Below are 20,825 nucleotides of genomic sequence, written 5' to 3' on the forward strand. Positions count from 1 at the left end.
AAAAGTTTTGCGGCGCTAGCATGAACTCTCCTCGCAGTCCGCAGTGACACCGTCTCATCAAAGGTACAAACCGTGTACGGCGATCGACTGTTTGGTAACCGTGCGATGACCTTGAGCGTGAGCGGACCTAGTGGTCGTCGAGGCAGTTGTTGCGGGACCACGTCACTTCCCGCACTCTTAATGTCCGAAAATGTTCGCTCTCCCCTCTGCTCTCTCTCTCTTTTACACGCACGCACGCATGCACACACACGGTGTGTCTCTACTGGGTTCAGCACTCAGATACTTGCTGCTCCAGGCCTCCATCACTCTGGCCTTCCTTGCCCTCTATGTATGAGCACGGCTAAATTTCTGGAAAAATATGCATCATATTAATCACGCACTCAACAGCAGACTGAGAAACAGACAGTGAAATAGTGCTCTCCTTGGGCTATATACTGATTTTTTTTTTTTTTTTTTTTTTTTTTGCCGCAAATGAATAAAACATTCATAACATCAGCACACGCGCGCGCACACGTGCGCAGTAGAAATAAAGAAGTTTTAAACAGCACTGAAGTTGTCATTTTCTTTGTTTTGCTTTAATTGGGCCTCCTGAGAGCACCACGTTTCGGCTTGTTGTGACACAGCGCCGCTCACTTTACCTTTTCCTCTCTCATCTGCGTCTCACGAAAGCCCTCGGAAGGCAGAGCACGCCGCATCCCTCGGGGTGCGGGTTACACTCCGTAATTAAATAAGTGTGTTGGTGCACAGGAAGTTGTTCATTGGTTTATCAAGTTAATAGTCTCTTATAGCTGCGTTTAGTGCTGCAAACTTCTCGAATCCCATCTCCGTGCAGCGATGCGCATTTCGCGTTGTCTGTGGCTCGTCGCTGAACTTCATTTGTTATTATTCTTCTTCAGTATCCATTCCGATCGTTTTCCAGAAGTAATAAAACACAACTGAATTAGTCAAAGAATAATAGAATTTATTGTAACTTTATAAATCATATATGTATGCAGTATGTGTGAATATTTACATGTGTTGTCAAGCAGTAAACGTCCCCTCTCGCACTTCTCTTCCAAATGATCGCACGTGTAAATGTGATTACGCAGGGGTGTCACAGATGTATAATTTTGTAAAACATTTCAAAACCAATTTGTAGTAGTTATCTAAATGTGGGTAAAGATAATGAAGCAGCGGTATTTCCCTCTGTGTTCCTAGTGTTTCATTAGAATCAACGTCAGTCACACTACAAACAAAATCGTCCCCAGCAGAGAAAGCCAGCATTGCAGTTATATGTACAGCTGTGAAATGTTTAAATAATTTTTCTTTCCATTACTGGTAAAAGCAATGAGTACGAATCGTGCGTTCGCAGTCATTACGGCTCCATTCCTCTTTGGCCTCTGAAACAGCAGCAGCTTCCGCATCCCACGTGTTTCGCAGCTCGTCCTCTTCTCATCTCGACCTTAACGGGAGGGGACCCGTCTTCTCATGTGCCGTGTGACCCCATGAAAAGGTGACCCTGTCCAACGCGTGTGCTGTGTGCACACTCTCTATAATTACCCTCATCACTTTCTCACCTGGAGGGTTTAATTGCGGTTTAGCATCAAGGTTCGCTCTTCCTGGTCCCTCGGCTCAACCCCGTCTCGGGAGACCTCGCGGCGGTGGTGATGGTGCTACCTGGGCGCTTCCGGGGAAGGAGAAGTTAGCATGCACGGCTGACACGATGTACAGTCTGAGTGAGTGGATCCGCCTTCATTTCCCCATCTGATCTATTGAAAAGCTGCAGTTTCCCAATGCGGGCAACGCGACCCGTGTATCACCTTGTCCGGTACACCGCTTCGCCCTGCGGTCAAGCTGTGTCAGATCACATATTGACACTGATGTGAAATAATAATAGCCGTTGATAGAACGCTTGCGACTGGCGCGGGGAACGTTTCGGAGTGTCGCCTCCCTGAAATCGTTGCCCTACGAGCGAGCCTCGGCACTGGCTTCACGCAGAGTCTCCAGGACAGTCATGCAAATGAGATGCAAATAGGTGAGACCTTCCCACCCATGGGTGTTGACACCAGGTACCAGCAGGTTATGAGGGTCCTCTGCTGAGGGGAAAATGGAAAGAGAACAAAAGAACATTGAGGCAGTAATATGAACAAAGTTTTTCTTGTTCCATAAAATTAACGGCGTGTAAAAGGTCACTTTTCCCAGCTGCTCTTTTGTCCGCGTCCGTCTGCCATAGATCGGTTTTACCCACTGTTAGTAACCGAAGGTCTGCTTTCGTATTTTGCATTGTATAAACAAAATGAATTTTAATTCTAGCAGCTCTCCGACTCCCACTGTGCTGCTGTTTGCCATCGGAGGCGACCGCCTCATAAATCCGTCACTCGCCTTCACGCTCGACACAAACGGACTCAGGGTTCGTCCGTGGAGCCGCGTTGGCCGCGAGGTCCCCGGCACCTGGTCAAAGGGCCTCTCTGTCAGCGTGTGAAAGGGCTTTTGAGCGCTCCCCGTGAAAGACCGTGACCTGTCTCCGTTGAAGCGGGGAGGACCGTGGCCGAGAACGGCCGTACTCTTCGGTGAGCCGTTCCGCCGCTCCCTGACGGCCGTGACGGACGGGAATGGGCGGCCTTTCGTCTCCTTTGCCCGTTTCGGCCGTGTGGACCTTTCTGTCGGAAACTGGCATGTGGTCCATTCCTCCTGAAGAAGATCAGATGCCGTGCGCGACAATGGGCCTGGGAATGACCCACCGGCTACTTGGCGCTCGCTCTGCTCGTGTTCCTGCGGAGCCGTTTCCCATGATGCCCTGCGCTAAATGTGGAAGAGAATAATTAAAAGCAGACTGAGCGCTGTCACTTATCATTTCCTCCTCGTCACATTTGCTTAATCGCTTTGAAACGCTCGCTCTCTTAGACTATCTGTGTGCGATACGGCGGGCCCTCGGTGGAGATAGCGCGTCGGCGACAGGCTCGAGCAGAACCGCCGTTTCTATCGATTTTTAATTTGTTGGGGTTTTCTTTATCGTTTCTTAAGGTTCACTTGCCTGAGGGTTCAATTTGGTTTTTACAAGAAAATCAAAGGCTACCGCTTTTCCGTTCAGGCTGTTTAACATCTTACAGCGTGAAACAATCGGGCCAGAAATACGTTCTGCCGGAAGTGTGGAAGAGTGGGGTCCGGCAGCCTCCCTCGCTTTTAACTGGAACTGAAACGAAGAATAATGGAGGGCGCCTCCGTTTACAGTGAGAGCCTTTAGCGTACAGTAGAGCTCCCAGCTCACGTCTCAACAGTCAGCAATAAAATAAAGAGGAGTGGTCACTTTGACAGTCTCGTAGTAGCTGAAGTTTCTTTTAAAATCCAAAATGTCTTTTCATAAGAGCGTCTATGAATCTGGAAGGTGGCCCCGGCGTAGGATGTAGGAATTACTGGAGGATTGATTGACTGATTGTCTGATTGTCACAATTCAGAAGTTTAAGGAAGTGTATTCGTAGCTTTGAAAGTCTAAAGTTGCCTTTGCAATGCAAGTGTTAAAAAGTTTATCCTGCAGCTATCCCTCAGTTTATTTACAATTCATTCATCAAAATCTCCGATATACAGCTGCGAAAACGTATGGTTTGCAGGACTTGAATGATCTTTACTGCCATCTGTCTACTGGGAGGATAAGCACAGGTCACATTCACGGGGAAAATTTTAGAAAATGGGCATGCATTAAAAAATGTAAAACTATTTATTTAACAGTTTAAAAAGTGGCCAATGTCTATCTATGAATGTATGACAAAGAGTAAATATGTATATTACAGTATAACATTAACTGTATCTGTGTTTAACGTATACAAAACGGTTTTCTAACGTACAGAACAATCGCTGTCGTTTTCACAGACATTTCCCCGTCATCTTCTTCTCTGTTAAATCTCATTTATTTCAGTGTCACAATTGAATACTAGGCTTGAAGTTCACAAAAAGCACTTATGTAATAATTGTTTGCTGTATTCTCCGATAATGCTGTTGTTTAATGGCGTGATGTTTCGTGTGGCGGCTGAATAGATGAACCTGTGTTTTTTTGTGAGCGGCGGCTGGTCTCCATCCTGTCAGTTAATTAACTTTCTCTCAGACGGAAAGCTGTGACTCGTGCGGCTGAAGGGAAGGCTCTGCTCTTACGCCCACCACCGCTGCCCTCCATTATAAACTGTCATTTTCCGTGCGTTTTTTTCCTCCTCCTCTCAGGTAGAAAGCACATAATGTTGTTTATTGTGCAAGCCTGATGTGGAGAGCACTTCTGAAAGGCTGTACAGACGGGTTGGAGTCTGGCCGCACCTGCCCACCGGCGTGTGGCTTCGCCCCGTGTTCTGATTTGATTGTCAGAGTTGGGCTTTGCCCGGGCCTTCCTTTGTCCATCCTGCTCGTTCGGGAGCTGTGCGGAGTCATCTGTGGCCGCCGCTTGTTTTATTGAGTGACGAAGTCCCGTCTCCACTCCTCAGCTGATTTATGGCGACAGTCGCCGGCATCTGTTGCGCAGGGACCTCCTCTCCGTTCCAGAGCTTTCTGCACTGCACGCGAGCCCAGCTTCATGTCAGCTGTCCTCAGGTTGGTCTCCCCTTTGCCTGAGGCCCCTGAGAGAGCGCTGCCGCTCTGACCTCCAGTGGCCAACCTGCAGGTGGGGCTTTGCCTCCGTCTTCCTCCCCCAGGGGCTGTGGTCACTGCTCAGCACCGTATGACCAGAGGAAAAGGGAGCTGGGAAAAGAGCTCACGAATGAAGCATGCGCCACCTGAAAAGAGAAAGACCGGTGGACACAGTTTTACATTTATTCACTTAACAGATGCTTTTCTCCAAAGTGACTTACAGTGGATACAATGCAGCGTTAGTAGCCCACACACCTTATTCACCATGGTGACTTACACTGCTAGATACACTACTTATAGTGGGTCACTCATCCATACATCAGTGGAACACACACACTCTCTCCCTCATTCACACGCTATGGGTGAACCTGAGCAGCATATCTTTGGACTGTGGGAGGAAACCAGAGCACCCAGGGGAAACTCACACAGACACAGGGAGAACATGCAAACTCCACACAGACTGAGCAGGGATTGAACCCACCCTCTCTCACTTCACCCAGGTGCTGTGAGACAGCAGCACTACTTGCTGCGCGATAGATAGATAGATGGATGGATGGATGGATGATGTACAGCTTTTCTAGATGCTACTCAGGACCTGGTTCTGCACTAATGAACAGGGTCAGACATGTTGCCCTGCTCAACCACAGTACATGCTGGTACCAGAGTCAGGCCGCACAAGCCAGTCGCTGGAAAAGGACGGCTAGGGCATCGTGCTCTTTCTGAAGCTGCTGTTGTGCGGAGGAGCTGGCGGGTGGCATGGCGGTGCCGTGGAGCGTGAGTAATGGACCCTGACTCGTAGCTAGAGAGCCCCATTGGGATCGTGCCGTGGGATCATATGCTTTCCTCTTTGACCTATTAGTTACTCTCCCAAAGAGGGGCGCTGTATGCATTACTCACGGCTGGGAGCGCTGGGAAAATATTCCATTTATGAAGTCTTTTCCTGGTGTTTTTAACAAATTAATTTGCATAATGGCTCTTGTTCGCGTGCCGGCCAAGCCGGGCTACGAGGGTGTCGCGTAAGACCTGCAGAGGCAACTGCCTAGCACCTGCGATTCACTTTGTTACACATCCACAGGAGATTAGCCCACTTCTCCCCGTTCCGCGACCAACGGTGGGTCCGGCCTCCTTCCCGCCGCTGTCACCATGAGGGAGCGTTGCGGTTCCAGTAAGAGGCACACGGTGGTCCTTATGCATCATAAACACCTCGCCGAAAGCTTTCATTCTCTGTGTTTGTCCAACGGCCACAAAGGACTTGTCCCATGATAATTAGAGTCGTCGGTTTTACGGAAGTTGCTGTGTCAGCAGGCAGCTGCTCTGCAGCACGTGGCAGTGTGTGTGTGTGTGCGTGTGTGCGTGTGTGTGTGTGTGTGTGTGTGTGTGTGTGTGTGTGTGTGTGTGTGAGAGAGAGAGAGCTGAGTGGTTCCTGTGCCATTTTGAACACCCGACCAGCTCACATCTGCACCTGGTTATGGAGGGGGACTGTCTTTGTGTGTGCAATGAACATTTGCTCCATGCTACCCTGAACAGAACCATTTTGTGGAAGAGGTTATGAACTCCTGGGATTGCAAACACTCTTCTTGATGTGTGTGTGTGTGTGTGTGTGTGTGTGTGTGTGTGTGTGTGTGTGTGTGTGTGTGTGTGTGTGTGTGTTCCTTTGTTTCTGGTGAAGGCTTTGAAGGCAAATAGCATTTTGCTGGGGTCTCCACAGTCTGTTGTGCACTGTTGATGGCAGGAGGTGGGAGGAGAAACTTCTGTGACTCCGCCCCCAAATTGTCAATAACAATTGCTGTGACTCCGCCCCCTCATTCTCCAAAGGCTGCCTTCACCTCCGGCCCCGGTGCAGGATGCTGCTGAACTGCATTCGCGAGGCTGTGAATATGACAGGGTTATATAACATCCCGAGGGGTGGAGTGGGGGGGGGGGGCAGTGGCGGCCACGTGTGCATCGCTAACCTTTTTAGCCTCTGTTGGCTTTACATTTTTCATTTGTTTGTGAGCGAGGGCTTAGCGCTGGATTAACTGAGCAAGGCTCTCTGTTCATTCAGGTACATTTATCTTAAAGTTTACAAAAAAAAAAAAAGAACACACACATCTGGAAAAGAGGGGGGAAAGCGACGCGGTTCCGAGTAACGCGCACTGGAATCCGCTTCGCTCGCCGCGCCGCTCTGTTCTGCTCGGGAACCTCGGGCTTCTCTTGAAGAAAAACGTAATTTCTCTCCCTTGTCAGAGTCTGCGCTAAGCCTTTAAGAACGGCTTTATGGAATTCCCAAACGCCGTTGCCGCAGATTTTCTGACTGCGTTCGTCACGTGGCGCGCGGCCGGAGCGCCGGCGCCGTGCCGTTTCTGCGCGACCGAGGCCCCCGTGCCGTCGCCTCTAACGCAAAGTAGAGCCCGTCCCCGGGTGTCATTTTTTTGTCATTTTGGACCGTATGGAAAACGTCCATATTTTTCAAATGTTATGTGTTTCGGGGAACCTCTTTCGCGGACTATTATGTTCAGCGTGGCCCTCGAACCTGAGGCCGAACTGCGCCACGGGGATGGGCCGGCAGACGGGCCACTTTAAATTCCTCTCTAATCCTCCGGTTACTGTAAGGGCACTGCAGCGGGGCTAATTTTAGAGTAAACCGCTATCTGGCCGCCGACAGGCTGTTCGCCTCTTCGCCAGACCCTGAGGAGTATCGACATTTCATTTCCAGACACCGTGAACATGATCCCTGCTGTTCTAGCGCTGGTCGTCAGAACGCTCATGCTGATGACAGCCACAGTGACCTCCATGGACAAAAGAACACACCAATGTACAGTAAAAATAATAATAATAATAATAATAATACAGACAATAAAGGCATTTTAGAAAAGCCAAACAATGAGCAATAGAGACCACTTGGAATTATTATTATTATCGTTATTATTGGCAACAGGGTAGGTTGCCAGCAGTTTTCTGGAGGCTGCAGCCATTTAATATGGGATGAATTCCAAGAATGTCAAGAATTTTCCGAAGGAGCAAAGGCCCCGACCCGGCTGATCCTCGGCTGAGGATGCACCATGTGTTACAGTATTTTTCGTGTTACCCGGTGACAAGGGCCCATGCTGCTCCGTGTAAATACGGTCATAATGGATCACTTAATTATTTGGATCATATGTGAGAAAACTGATTCGGTGGCACTGGTATGTACCGTAGAGGGAAGGTGTTAATTGATGTTTGTATTCCGAATAAATACATGCATTGAACATCGTTGTGGCATTATTAAGTGATCTTATGACGGCACTGGTAGAGCGTGCATGATGCAGCAAGTGTGCGTTCAGTCACGCGTGGTGTTTTGGGAACACTTTGTAACTAAACCTGCAATAAGTGGTAGAAATGGGCTTCGGAAAGCTTTCCGACGGGGGCGAGGGGAGGAGGAAGGCCATCGGTTAGAGGGGGCTTCTGGGAATTGATCTCGATGGGAAGCGTGAGGCAGGACTTGGAGAAGTGAGTTGTGGATGCGTTGCCAACATCATTTTGGTGTGATCCAGGGAAAAGTCGATGGCTCCCTGGATGCGAGCGTCGGGTGTCGCTCTTCTTCGGTCAACGCTCGTGGCTGTTTTGAAGAGCAGCGACGTGCAGGAGAGAAGCGGCACTTGGAAGGACGCGAACGCGGGCGGCTCTCTGTGGCGCCTCCGAACGTCAACTTTGTTTCTTGTGTTTCTCTGCAGCGCCACCAAAGTTCCTCAGAACCCCCAACGACCAGACAGGAGTACAGGGCGGGGTCGCATCCTTCATCTGCCAGGCCACGGGGGACCCCCGGCCCAAAATAGTGTGGAACAAGAAGGGGAAGAAAGTCAGCAACCAGCGCTTTGAGGTATTAGGTCTATTGTTCTGATGTAAAATGCTCGACATACAAACGCTTCTGAGCGGCTTGGTGTCCCAGGCATCCTATGGCTGTGCTTGCATGCGCTTAGCAACGCGCTAACGGGCTTCGGCATCTGCGCTGGCAACGCCCCCCCACACGCATGTGTGCATGGCACCGTGCCGTCCGCGATGCACCTCTGACTGCACCACCGCCTCTTTTCAAACAAGCACACCGCCTCCATCGTTTGCCTTTGGTCGCTAGTGGTCAAACGTTCACGTAGTCCATTTAAAAATGCATGTTTTTTTTTTTTTCTTCATTAATTTGCATTCCATGACAATTAACACACTGTGGCCGAACACTGACGCGGCTTCCATTCATCCGATCGGCACTGCATTCTAATAGAATCACATATGGAAGACATGGAACGGAGGGCTCTGTGGCTGTAAGCGCCGCTCTTCTCCTGGTGTTTCTTGCACTAGCATGGGCTCCGGTCAGTGTTCATTCACCCCCTTCACTGAACATGCACGTGGAACGCATGGCATCAGCCTCTTCCCACGGTCCCTCCGCTGGCCAGGACCCCGAATCCTGGACCCAGGACCCAGCCTGCATGCGCCAGCGGCCTTCTGTCCACAGCGCCGCCAATTGCTCTCCGATAGCCTGTCTGCTGGCACGGCTCCGAACCCCTCCCCCCGCTCCCTACTAATATATTAATAATCGGGGGAAGGCTGTCTGTGGCTTCGCCGCTTCCACGTCTGACACTGAGCATTGCGCCTGCTCCGCCTTGGGGCCCCGCCCTCGTGACCTGTGTGCGCCGCGCCTCCTCTTTCCCTTTACGTTTGTGCAGCTACGGTACTTTAGGTGTTGTTTTCTTAATCGCCCCTAAGTGCGAATTGTCACTCGGCCCTTTCTGTAAACAGTGAGTATCTGGCATGCGACGAGAGCCCAGTCAGCTACTGTACATCTCTGAGTCGTGTGTGTCATCCGTCCGATGAACTCGTCTTGTGTTTCTGTATTGCGGTCAAAACACTGTGCAGTGATCGTCTGCAGCTGTCTCCAGATGTCTGTGCTGCTTCTGTCCCATTATTATTATTATTATTATTATTATTATTATTATTATTAGCAAATGTATGTTTATGTAAATTTCCTTTGGTTTAACTTTAAGAATGGGCCAATGTGATTTTATTTTGAGGCAGAAACAAAGAGAAGTGATTTCTGGATTCTGTAATGTTTCATATCTCCCCAAAATGACTCTATCGAGCAGACTACTTCGCCATTCTTAAAGTTATTCCATAATGGCCGTGGTTTCAGTTGTCATCGCAGGTGTGTTGCACTCTCAGTCCACGTACGGTTCAGCTCAGTGTGTGTGACATGTCTGGTGACGATTGTCCAAAACTGCGGGCGCACAGATTCTGATCGTTCTTTGATTCAGGGGGTCGGTAACCTTTGTCGCTTTGAAAGTCCTGCCGCCGGGCAGCGTGGTAAAGGCCACGCGGACATTTCATTGATTTAAGGTTCTGATAACAAAGGTTAAAGAGCATTAAAGGTCCAAACCAATTTGTCGACCCGACTGACACCTCGTCCCGCGAAGGCGCCCGTTGAACCCGCTGTTCTGGCTTCTAGACTTAACCACAGCTTTCAAGGCACTGTGCCTTATTTCTGCTTTTTAAACGAACCATGCAAACTTTAGTGCATTGACTCAACGTGTTAACTTTCGTTATCTTTGTAGATTTACGCACGCATCCGTGCGGTTCTCTCGTTCGAGGAAAGACCGAAAACACCGTTCACCTCTGTCCTGCTACTGCAGGCAGACCTCCAAAGATTTATTAAAATAGTGCTATTTTTACCGCAGTGTTTGCTCTCTAACTCATTAGCATGAAGTGAGCAAGCTGTCACGGAAAGGTTGGCAAGCGTCAGAATAAAGAACGTCCCGGGAATAAGGAACGTCCCCAGAATGAGGAATGTGCGGCCGAAAGCACCTCCTGTCCGCCCGTGCGCTTCGTGTCCATCGGGAGCAGGTCGGCTTCTCTCGAGGTCCGTCAACAATTGTGAACAAAAAAACTCCTTTAACATATCTTGTCTCTCACACCTGCAGGTGATAGAGTTTGACGATGGCTCTGGGTCTGTGCTGAGAATTCAGCCGCTTCGTACCCCGCGAGACGAAGCCATTTATGAATGCGTGGCCTCCAACAGTGTGGGGGAGATCAGTGCTTCCACGAGACTCAATGTTTTGCGTGGTAGGTTCTCCTTCCCGAGCACCAGAAAGCACCTAACCTCACACTCTGTCCCTTTCCAACTCGTTTCACTCACACCGGCCCCACAGGTAAGACTCAGACCTTTTCTTTCAGCTTCCTCTCCTCCTGCTCCTCTTTCTGTCTGTCCTCCACTCATCGTTTGGGTCTTTATGGACATGTGTTTTCACGCTCGCGTCGACCACACGGATTTATCGGTGGAAATGTTTTGCCGTCTTCGCCCTTGCGCTCAGTCATGCTTCAGGGCCGCGGTCTTGTCACATTCAGCGTGTGTTTCCGCGAAGCTGCGTCAAATGTGGAAGTGAGAACGGCCGACCGCGGTCGTGACCCTGGGTTTTGCTCGCTCGTCGAGGTTATTCCTTCATGTTTTCCTCGAAAGTTGTCTTCGGGCGTTTCACATGAAACAAATTTTCATTCGTAAAGGGTCAGAAGATCTTGGTGTGTGTTTGTGTGTGTGTAGGTGCTGTCCTAAAGCTGTGCCCTTCTTCAGTCCCTCGCTCCGTTTCTTGAAGTTAAAATCGGTTTTTTATTCAAGCTTCTCTTCAGCTCCTCCTGAATGGCCCTCATGCCGTACATGTGGCACTGTGGTCCCGCTGCATTTTATGTCTGTCTTCCCACTAGTTTAAAGTGCTTGGAGCCAGTTGTTTCTTTCCGTTTTGAGTTTCTTTACTATCTGCTCACTCTTCCTCTATTGCCTCTCTTAGAAGAAATGGCTCAACATTAATTTTTGTCTTTTGTTGTCCTCAGGACAGTTATGTTGTCTGGACACCTTACCTGTCCACTTCTGGGAAATATTGGATAGGCAAATATAAGTAAATGTCAAAGTTTAAGATATTTCCGTTAATTTTAGTCAACGTGAGGCAATCGGATATGATGGACATATCGAAGACATTCCCTTGTATTTTTGACACATTTGGATGCTTCCTAGTGAAAAAAACTTGAAAACAATAATGCAGAAAACACAATTAGTGATGTCACAGGGCTTATTTATTGCTACGTTGCTTTGCATTAATTTCTTAATATTTTACTTACTTCATTGTCCACCTCTCCATCAGAAAAGTGCAAGAACATTGTACCTGTCTCACAATGAAAATTTCTGCAGATTCCTTGTTCTGGACAGCCTTGAAAGACCATTGGCTAAATACAGAATGTTGTTGTTATTAAGTGCCCTTGAGTTGATTTAGACTTGCTGACCAATTATACATATGACGCGCAGCACCCACATATAGTTCTTCCAGAAAGTTTTGTGCTCCACTTTTGTCCTTAGCGTTAAAGGGGAGTGTCCACTGTCACTGTGATTGAGTCCATCCATCCGGTTGCTGCTCATCCTTTTCTTCTGTTTCGTAAAACTTTTCCCATCATCACCATCTTTTCTGTGGAGCGCTGTCTTTTCATGACATGCCCAAAGTATGAAAACCTTAGTCTCATCACTGGCGCTTTCACTGAGGGTTCTGCTTTGATTTGATCAGAGATCCATGTGTCTGCTTGTCATCCTCTTCTGTTTCCTCTCCCGACATATCCAAGCGTAAGTTCTCAACATGGACCGTAAATATGAGTGGGCCCATGTTGGACAGCATTGGCAATTACAGCCTCTAGTGGATTAGTCATGGTGGGCTGTGCGTTTGATGGGCTCTTAGGTTCCCGATGAAGTTGGGTTGCAGGTGGCTGTGGGGTCGTACACTTTCTGTAATGGCCTGTGCTCTGGGAGTGTGTACGGAGTGTAGCAACAGCCTCCTTGTCTCACAGGGGGGACGAGGGCTGCCCCGTCACCAGCCTCTTGTTGAAATATGGGAAACTCAGCCGCGGTTTGCTTTGTACAGGTCGCTTGTGGAGGCGGCAGACATTAGCATGTTTATTACCCAGCTTGTCCCACCTCCCTCCTCACCCCCTATCTGCCGCTCTAGGTAAGCGAAGGTGGCCTCTGATGTAATAGGCCTGGAATGGCAGCAAGCGGGAGGAGACAGAGAGAGAGAGAGAGAGAGAGAGAGAGAGAGAGAGAGAGAGAGCAGTTCAGTCAGGGGGTGGGAGGCTGCGTGCCAACAGAAACCTGTGAACAGATGCCCAGACAACAACCCCCAGGTTGGCTAATGGGAAAACAAACTCTTACCTTGGGTCACCGTGAGCTGCGCGCCCCCCTCTGTCACACACACCTGCCGCATTACAGATAATCCAGCGAAGAGTCGTCGCTCCCGGGAGGAGATGCTGAACAGCGATAATCTGTGAACCCTTAATCGGAAGGGCTCGGCGTCCGCTGTGTCGGGTTCAACGGACACGCTCACTTTCAGTTTAGGAGCTTACTTTGAACCGGTTGGGTGCTGTGTCCCATCTCCAGAGGGCTTTCGCATGCAGCAGTGCAGTGCCCACCCCAGCCGCTGAAAACGAAATTGCTCACAGCCTTTCCACCGTTCCATGCGTCAACAACTAACACAATTTCAACTAGAAAATCTGTAGAAGGTTTTGTTCCCCAAAAGGGTAGCAGGTGGCATAAAGGTTAGAGCTGCCACCTTCCACTCTGAGGACTTGGGTTCGAATTCCACCTCCTGTTGTAGTGCCCTTGTAAAGGTGCTTGCCCTGAATTAATACAGTAAAAATCACTCTGCTGTCTAAAAGGGAAAATCAGTGTAAACAGCTTAACATTGACAGGGACCCCATACCACACTGCTGCAGAGATGTGGTCCTTTTGCCCAACTGGCGTCCTTCTCTCTCCATAACACTAATGTTGTTATTATAAACACAAATCTCTGTGTTGACCTGAAAGGATAATAACTAGGAGCAAACGTGCGGTGGGTTTCGTTCCGGCAGCATCGCTTGTGTGGCAGCTAATTCCTTTGAAGAAAAGCGCAAAGCTTTGAATAGCAGCACCGCAAGAGGACGGGCCGCAGGTAACGTCCAAACACGCAGGACGCAGGGCAGCCACAGTACGAAGATCTAAATGAGTACAAGTTGCATGCGGGAGACTGTGCAGTATAATATTATAACATGCAAATGTTGACCGTAGAACACTGACAGTATAGCCTTTTCAGAAATTAAAATAGGGAATTGTTATGCTCTATTGTGAAAGAAACTGGCCTTAGTTCCTGGTTCAGGCCCAAAGATTGTTTCAGTGGACAGTTGGAAAAAAGAAATTGATGCCAAGTTCATTTTGAATGTGAGCGTTACGCAGTATATTTGTAAACGTGACACTGATACACCATCTTCAGAAGCCTCCTTACAAGCAGGTGATAGAGTGACACTGGTATTTTAATGGGTGTTTTCACAGTGAACTGACAGCGACCGACCGACCGAACGACCGGACGGACGGACGAGCGAGCGAGCGTAGAGATGCACGAGCGAACTAAATCTCTTAAGTTGTACGTGCTGCTCTCAGACTCAGGAGTGCCGTATTTTCATGTTACCTATAGCATGAACCCCCTGTGGTGTCTGACCCTGTGTCCCTTTGTGCTAATTCAGACTTTCGTAGTTCAAGGGTACAATAGATGGGCCCCTCTAGGGAGCACACCTGCAGCCCCATTCAGATGTCTTTCATTAAAAATCTCGAAGTCCCACTTCTGCATGTTTAATCTGATTAGTTCCACACAAGTCGCTTGGCAGCCGCTGGTCGTATGGAGCAGCTTTTCGCCGCAACAGCGTCATAAATGGCCACAAACACAATGGGCCCACAACTTTACAGCTCTTTTTTTTTTTTAACACACCCTTCAGCTTTAGTGTCTAGACATGACTTAGCCTGCGAAAAACTTTAATAAAACCCATAACACTCAAAACTCTTTTTTTATCACTCTATCTCACCCATGTCTCACAAAACCCAAAGGACATTAAAGTTAATTTTCAACAAATGCTTTTTTTCTTAATGAAAAAGAACATTGATTAGAATTTATGTGTTTCAGCTTGCTGGGTTTGGAAACAGATGTTGTCTTTTATGAATATGGTACCAATTACTGCTACAGTAGAGGAGCGATGGGAACATTGTGGGAGCGTTGCCGGAGAGTTGCTGGAGTGCTCTGGGTGTGTCAGCAGTGTGTTCGCGATGTGTCCGCTTAGGGTTTAGCTTCGAGCATGAGGCAGTCATTTTTTAGAAGAGAGGAACATGGAATAAATGTTGCAGGAGCATTGCTAGTACGCTGGGGGAGAGTAGGTGGAACGTTGAAGGAACTCCACTGAGACTGTGGAGGAGCATCGTCGGCCGGTTAGGTGCGTCTCGGAGAAGCATTCGGGCAAATGCTGAAGCCTGAGAAGTGTTGGCTTTTGAGAGTGATGGGATGGATTCAAGGTGCAGTGGGGAAGTGGAGAAATGTTGGAAGGATTTTGGAGAAACGTTAAAGAAATGTTGAAGGAACTTGATAGCAGTTAGATCAGTGTTTGGGAGGGTTGCTGGGAGTCTCAGCAGGGTTTTGGAAGAGTCCCGGTGGAGAGTTGCATTGTTTCGGGTGTTCTGTTGGACTGCAGGGTGAGGGGCTGCTCCGGGCCAGCGGGTCCGCAGAATAGAGGGACGTTCGCTTTGGAACCTCGCCGACTTATCTCAGCACCCAGCTGAACCCCTTTACCGCGAAAGTTCTTGAGACAGCATTTGCATCGAGATGGAGTGGAGCGTTTCTCCGGCCGTCTATTGTGCTCTGGAGAATATTGTATTCAAATGACTCTCCCTCTGTGCCTTTCACTTGGCTCTGTGGGACAGGCTGTAATAATTTTTCCTTCGGCAATAAAGTTATTTGTCATTGTGTTTTTATTTATTTATTTATTGGCAAAGCGGTGCAAAATACAGGTGCAAAGCATGGTACAAGTAGCTTATTTCCATGAAAAAAGAGCATGTTTACATTTGATCAGACCCTGCATATAAGCAGGCTTGGAAATGTATTCATATTTTATTTAGAGTCCTGCCCATTTGAATTTCCATGACCAACCCTCTTTTAACCTCTAAATGTTTGTCGACCGCTACCAAGCGACAGGAAGTCGAGACTTGAGCATCAGCAGCTTCTGCCGTTGTACCCCGCACTCCTGTTCTCAGCCGTGTGTAAAGAGTCAGAATTTTTTTTAAATAATTTACCGCCGTGCGACGGTACGGATCCTCTGAAAATGGGTTCGATTGATAGAATCCTCTCGGGTGGAAGATTCAGAGTTCATTTTGTTTATCATATTTTTCTCTGTCTCCTTTTAAATTTTTTCGGTGACCAGAGTCACATTATCAGCATCATTCGTGCACAGAATGTTTTTGCTTGTTACAGTGATGCCGCACTGAATATGTTGTCCAGCATCAGAGTAAATGTAACATATCACAGTAAATATGAATGTATATATTTGTATAAAATAAAACAAAATTTTATATATATAAAATTTTATTCCAGGGGTTTTATTACATCTTCTCTGAGGGTAAAATATACAGAGTTACCAAAAAAAAAAAGAAAAAAAAGAAGAATCTGGTCTCGTCTGTAAAGTCTGTATATAGAGCCACATGTATTTGTGCAGAAATAATACATCCGACAGTTAAAATGGCTGCAGCAGTTAGATTGTTTTATATGCTGTTGCTCTATATATTTTGTAGCACGGGCAAAATTACTGAAATTCTGTATTTTACAGGATGCTATGTGGAGTTATTTCACAGGCAGAGCTGTGCCCAGACCATGATCCCGTGAGGGTAAACACACTGGTAAACATTAAAAACATCTGAATTTTGTTGTTGGTCATAGTTATACGGGCTATAAAATGCAGCTTCAGGTGGAAATTGTCGTATTTTATTTCTAATGAAAAAGACTGTGGGGAAAAAAGGAAAACGAGAATATAGTCCTCTTCATATTGTTACTGTTCCATAGCACCCCTGACTGTACTTAAATTTTGTTGCCTCATGCTCATGTGGGACAAGGTTGTTACTATTTTGTTTGATTAATTTTTCTTTGTTTAGGAAAATAATATTTCATTGAAATATTTTTCTGAAAAAGCTCTTTTCTTTGTGGAATTGTGATATTAAAAGTACTAATAAATGTCTCTAATAACTGTGACATTTGTTCTAAGCTTTGACGCAGCAAACAGTACCTTTACATTGTCATTTTTAATGGAACATTGTTATTAAATGTCATGTTTTATTACTTGACCAGCAATAACAAGTGTGGCTGTGCCCTGTTGCCCTAATGGCAGATGAGAATTGATTTTTGGATGATGCTCAGCTCTGCCTCCTCCGTCCCCCATGTTGGGTCACGATGCTCTAGAGCTTCACATCCCCAAATTGCTTCCCTTTCTTCGATGAGACCACAGAAATCGCTCCCGGCACACGGCCGTTAGCCAAATGCCGGGCCAATAATGGAAGCGGTTTAGCCATAGGGAGGCGCTGTGCAAGCACTCGCCCTTTTCCAGCCCGTTAACGGGCCGTTTCCAGGGTCGGCCGTAGTTGGTGTCAATACCCGTCCGGCTCCTTCCGCACGGCCTGCAGAACACGAGGAAAAGGGGGAGCGGCCGCGGTGAGCGACACCAACCACGTTGATCTATAAAGATGTCGTTCCCTGTGGATGGTGACGGCGGTCAGGCGAGGACGCAGCGCAGCGCTCTTTCAGTCCTAGGGCATCGATCGGTCCGAGCGACCGCGTCGGAACGCTCAACAAAGCGCGAGCGTGGTGTGCTGCTGGAACCTGCGCCTTCTCAGATGTCCTCGCTCTTTGGAAATGGCAGAACTTCCCTTTTCCGCCTCTACTTGAAGGGGTGACGTAAGCCGAGTCCATTAAGGCCACCGATGAAGAAGTTGTCCGCTCGACTTAGCGGGAGGCCTTCCGGCGAGTAATCTCTGCTGCTCTATCTTAACGTGTTACCAGTGCGAGTGCTTCAATTAAACATCGCACTCTTTGATGCATACTGGTAAATATTGTATGCTCCATGTCAGTTAGTACCACGAAGCCTTACTGTATACTCTTTCCTCTAAGTCTCTGGACTGTGCATTTACAATCAAAATTAGACATTTGGAGTTGGTGCGGATATAAAGGTAGGTGGGGGTTACGGTGAGTCAACACCCTGGTGAATCAGAGAAAAATGAAAGGAAAAAAAATACATAACAGAAGCAAAGAGCGAGAGTTTAATGCTAGTTTCGGGGCCGGTAGGTGGTGTCGTGGTTAGAATTGTCAGCTACCCAGATTCCAGTTCCCATGATCAAGGTACTTACTGTGAGCTGTTACTGTGAAAATGACCCAGCTGTGTAAAAGGGTAAAATAATAAGCAGCTTAGCGTACAAACCCCACATTGTTCTTGCTGTTTGGAGCAAGGCTGTACGGCCTCCCTCCAAAGCACACCGCAGAAAAAAAATAAAACGAAAGTACAGATATCCGTATTTCAATAGATAATACTCTTTGTGATGCTCTGCCAATGACGTCTTATCGTATAATAACGTTCAAATATCTACGTTCGTGCCGGTTTTCCGGGATTTTCCACGAGGAGTAAATCGTACCGCGTGGCCCAGATCTCCTCACCAGTGTGGCGTTTGGCAAAGAGCTCAAAGCTTTTTCAAGTCGCTTTCTTTTTTCCGCAGTATTATTAATCACAACATTAGTGTTCCGATGGCACACCGACAAGTGTGTTTTGTTAAGTTAAACAAATGTGCCGCATTTCTCAGACTCAACCTTTTTTTTTTTTTTTTTGAGGGAGGAAGGGACGATAAATAGAATCTAAATGGATTCACCGCCCAAGGTAGCGGCAGGAAAATGTAATATGCTAAACAAAATCCTAAAGAAGAAGCGTTTCTTCTCCTGCCTCTCTCCCCCAGTTTGCTCTGGGTGGGCTGTGTTATTGAAATGTGCAGACGCACTTACGGTATGGCCGGCAGACATAATCTGGTGTCTGAAAAGCTTGGAGAGCATTTGAGTGTAATGGGCTTTGTGTGTGTAAACCCCCCCCCCCCCCACCACGCAGAGCACTTTCTCATTCCGCTTGATCTCGTCTTTATCTCTCCCTTTATCCCTCCATCTCGCTCTGACCCCGGGTACCGCAGACGCTGCTTTTTATATCGTGTAAATATAAGAATTGCGCTACCTGCCCGTCATCTCCGTGATTTACAATATGAATTGCGCGAGTTACGTAATCAGGAGCTCACGCTTACTGCCTGAAGACGACCACAGACCGATGGAGCGGTGCTTCCTCTCTTGCTGGGTCCTGTGGACTAGTCAACATGGCCTTGGACTCTTCACATTCGTTTGTCCCCATGGACCCCTCGTACATGTCTTTATGACCGGTCCGTCCCCAGGGAGACGCTTTAGCTGCAAACAGGGGTTCGAACGTGATGACCGAACGGGAGCGTGAAGGCCCACGCTCATGAGCTCATCATGGCCGTGATGTGGACAGAGAAACGGTGTCCAGTTTACACATCAGCTGTGTGAATGTACATGGCCCTGCGGTTCTGAAGGGACAGACGATCACAACCGGTATTCAGTACTCAGGACTCAGGTGATACCATCTCTAGGTATCTTGCTGAAATAAAATAACTCAGGATGCGGTAGCAGACCGACTTTCCTGGTCTGTATCCAGGCTTGGAGGAGAAATGTTGCACTTATTCTGTATAGCAGCAGTAGACAGCCAGCATGTAGTGTACTGTACTGTACTGTACTGTTCTGTAGCGTACTATAGTGTTCTGGCGCATACTGGAGTGTAGTGCAGTGTTGTGGTCGGAGTGTTTACTGTGCATTCTGAAAGTCCTGGGTTTGAATCCCTGTTGCTGCCGTAGTACCATCAGTCATCGATACAGCAAAAGTCAACCGACTTTACTCGTGGGTAAATCAGTGCAAATCAAACAGATGAGTATACAAACCTACCTAAGTGGCTTTGGAGAAAGGAGTCTGAAAAACTATTAAATAGCACTGCGGTCATGTTGTTTTTTACTCTAGTTAAATTTTATTTTTACTGCTATGACAATGATTCCTTAGTGCACTGGAGCAATCGCTGAGGAACGGTGGCAATGCTTCTCTATTTATAGGTATGTGTCTGTCCCCATCTGTACAGGCGTCTCCCAGGCCTTTAATGTTCACGCTTCCCTTCCTGATAATAACTGACCTTGTCTGTCTGTGATGTAATAGGTAACAGACATGGGTATAATAGGTTATAGATTTCCTGTGGAGTTCAAAGACACTTAGCAAATAGCAGTGAACTGAGTCCAGTTGCATTGTTACAGATACATAATTGGAAATATTCTTAGAATAAATGTGCTTTTCCTCTTTTTGGTTTGTAGCCGTTCTCCTTCTCCTTCTCCTTCCCCTTCCCTTCTTTCCGAAAGAGGGGTCCTTGGTTGCGCTCCCAGAGAACAGGCCGGGGAATGATAAATTGATCAACTTGACAGTGGACTCCTGTAATCTTCAGTATTAGCTGAGGGTGTTTTAATAACAAATAAGAAGCAGGCGATTAATTATAAAATCTCCGAGGGGATTTATAAAGGAAATGATCCTCGCGGGGCTCGAGTGGAAATACCATTCTTCATGGAGACGCTGCTGCCGGAGACCGGGGGTCGTGGCGCTTTTCTCCCGCTGGTGGAGGAGCGCCGGTGCGGATTTGTAATGGGATCCGGCATCCGCCTGTCACTGCTGATACATTAGTGCCGTTAATGAGCGTCGAACAAATTCCACAACTTACATCCTACAGCACCCATGGCAAAGAGGTGCAAACGCGTTGGGGCAGCTGCAGAAAATGCCTGATTTTCACAATAAGTTTAACCAGTTTTACTCAATGACGCCAGATACCCTGCGGTAAATTAGGGGCATCAATAACTTCACATCACGTGACCTCTACTCCTTCTTCTACAGACAGAGACCCAGAAAAATCCCATAACTCTTGGCTGTATTGTTGTTCTATCTTATTAACAGTCCCTTATTTAATAAGTTTACTTTGTATGTTGATACACCTTTTTAATTGGTCGTAAAAATGCTAAATGTTGAGTTTGCCTTCATACATCCACATTTGTTCATTCATCAAGTGCTTCCTTCCAACTGAGGGTAAACAGAAGTGCTTCAGTAGTAAAGAGCTTTAGATGCAGGATTATTGACGCGCAGCTTCTGTGTCTGATACCACCATGTTGCTGGTTCACATCCCTTCAAGTAGCTCCTATAGAAGTGACATTCAGATAGCAAATACATAGACAGATGATGTTGGACTCATTTATGGAGCTGTCAGAAGATCAAGAGAAAAGTGCCTCTGAAAGATAGGTT

At 47.5% G+C, this 20,825-nt stretch overlaps 1 protein-coding gene across 28 annotated transcripts in view; it reads left to right on the forward strand.

Moving 5' to 3' along the window:
- LOC108938752 (receptor-type tyrosine-protein phosphatase delta) overlaps positions 1 to 20,825 on the forward strand; it is a 325,780-nt gene that overhangs the window by 240,531 nt on the left and 64,424 nt on the right. For all 28 annotated transcript variants that reach the window (XM_029251986.1, XM_029251996.1, XM_029251991.1 and 25 more), the window contains 2 exons: positions 8,280 to 8,425; positions 10,509 to 10,650. In XM_029251986.1, the coding sequence (XP_029107819.1) occupies positions 8,280 to 8,425; positions 10,509 to 10,650 (288 nt within the window). The remainder of the gene's footprint in view (positions 1 to 8,279; positions 8,426 to 10,508; positions 10,651 to 20,825) is intronic.

The sequence above is a fragment of the Scleropages formosus genome, chromosome 5 (genome assembly GCF_900964775.1).
Source record: "Scleropages formosus chromosome 5, fSclFor1.1, whole genome shotgun sequence".
Classification (NCBI taxonomy): Eukaryota; Metazoa; Chordata; class Actinopteri; order Osteoglossiformes; family Osteoglossidae; genus Scleropages; species Scleropages formosus.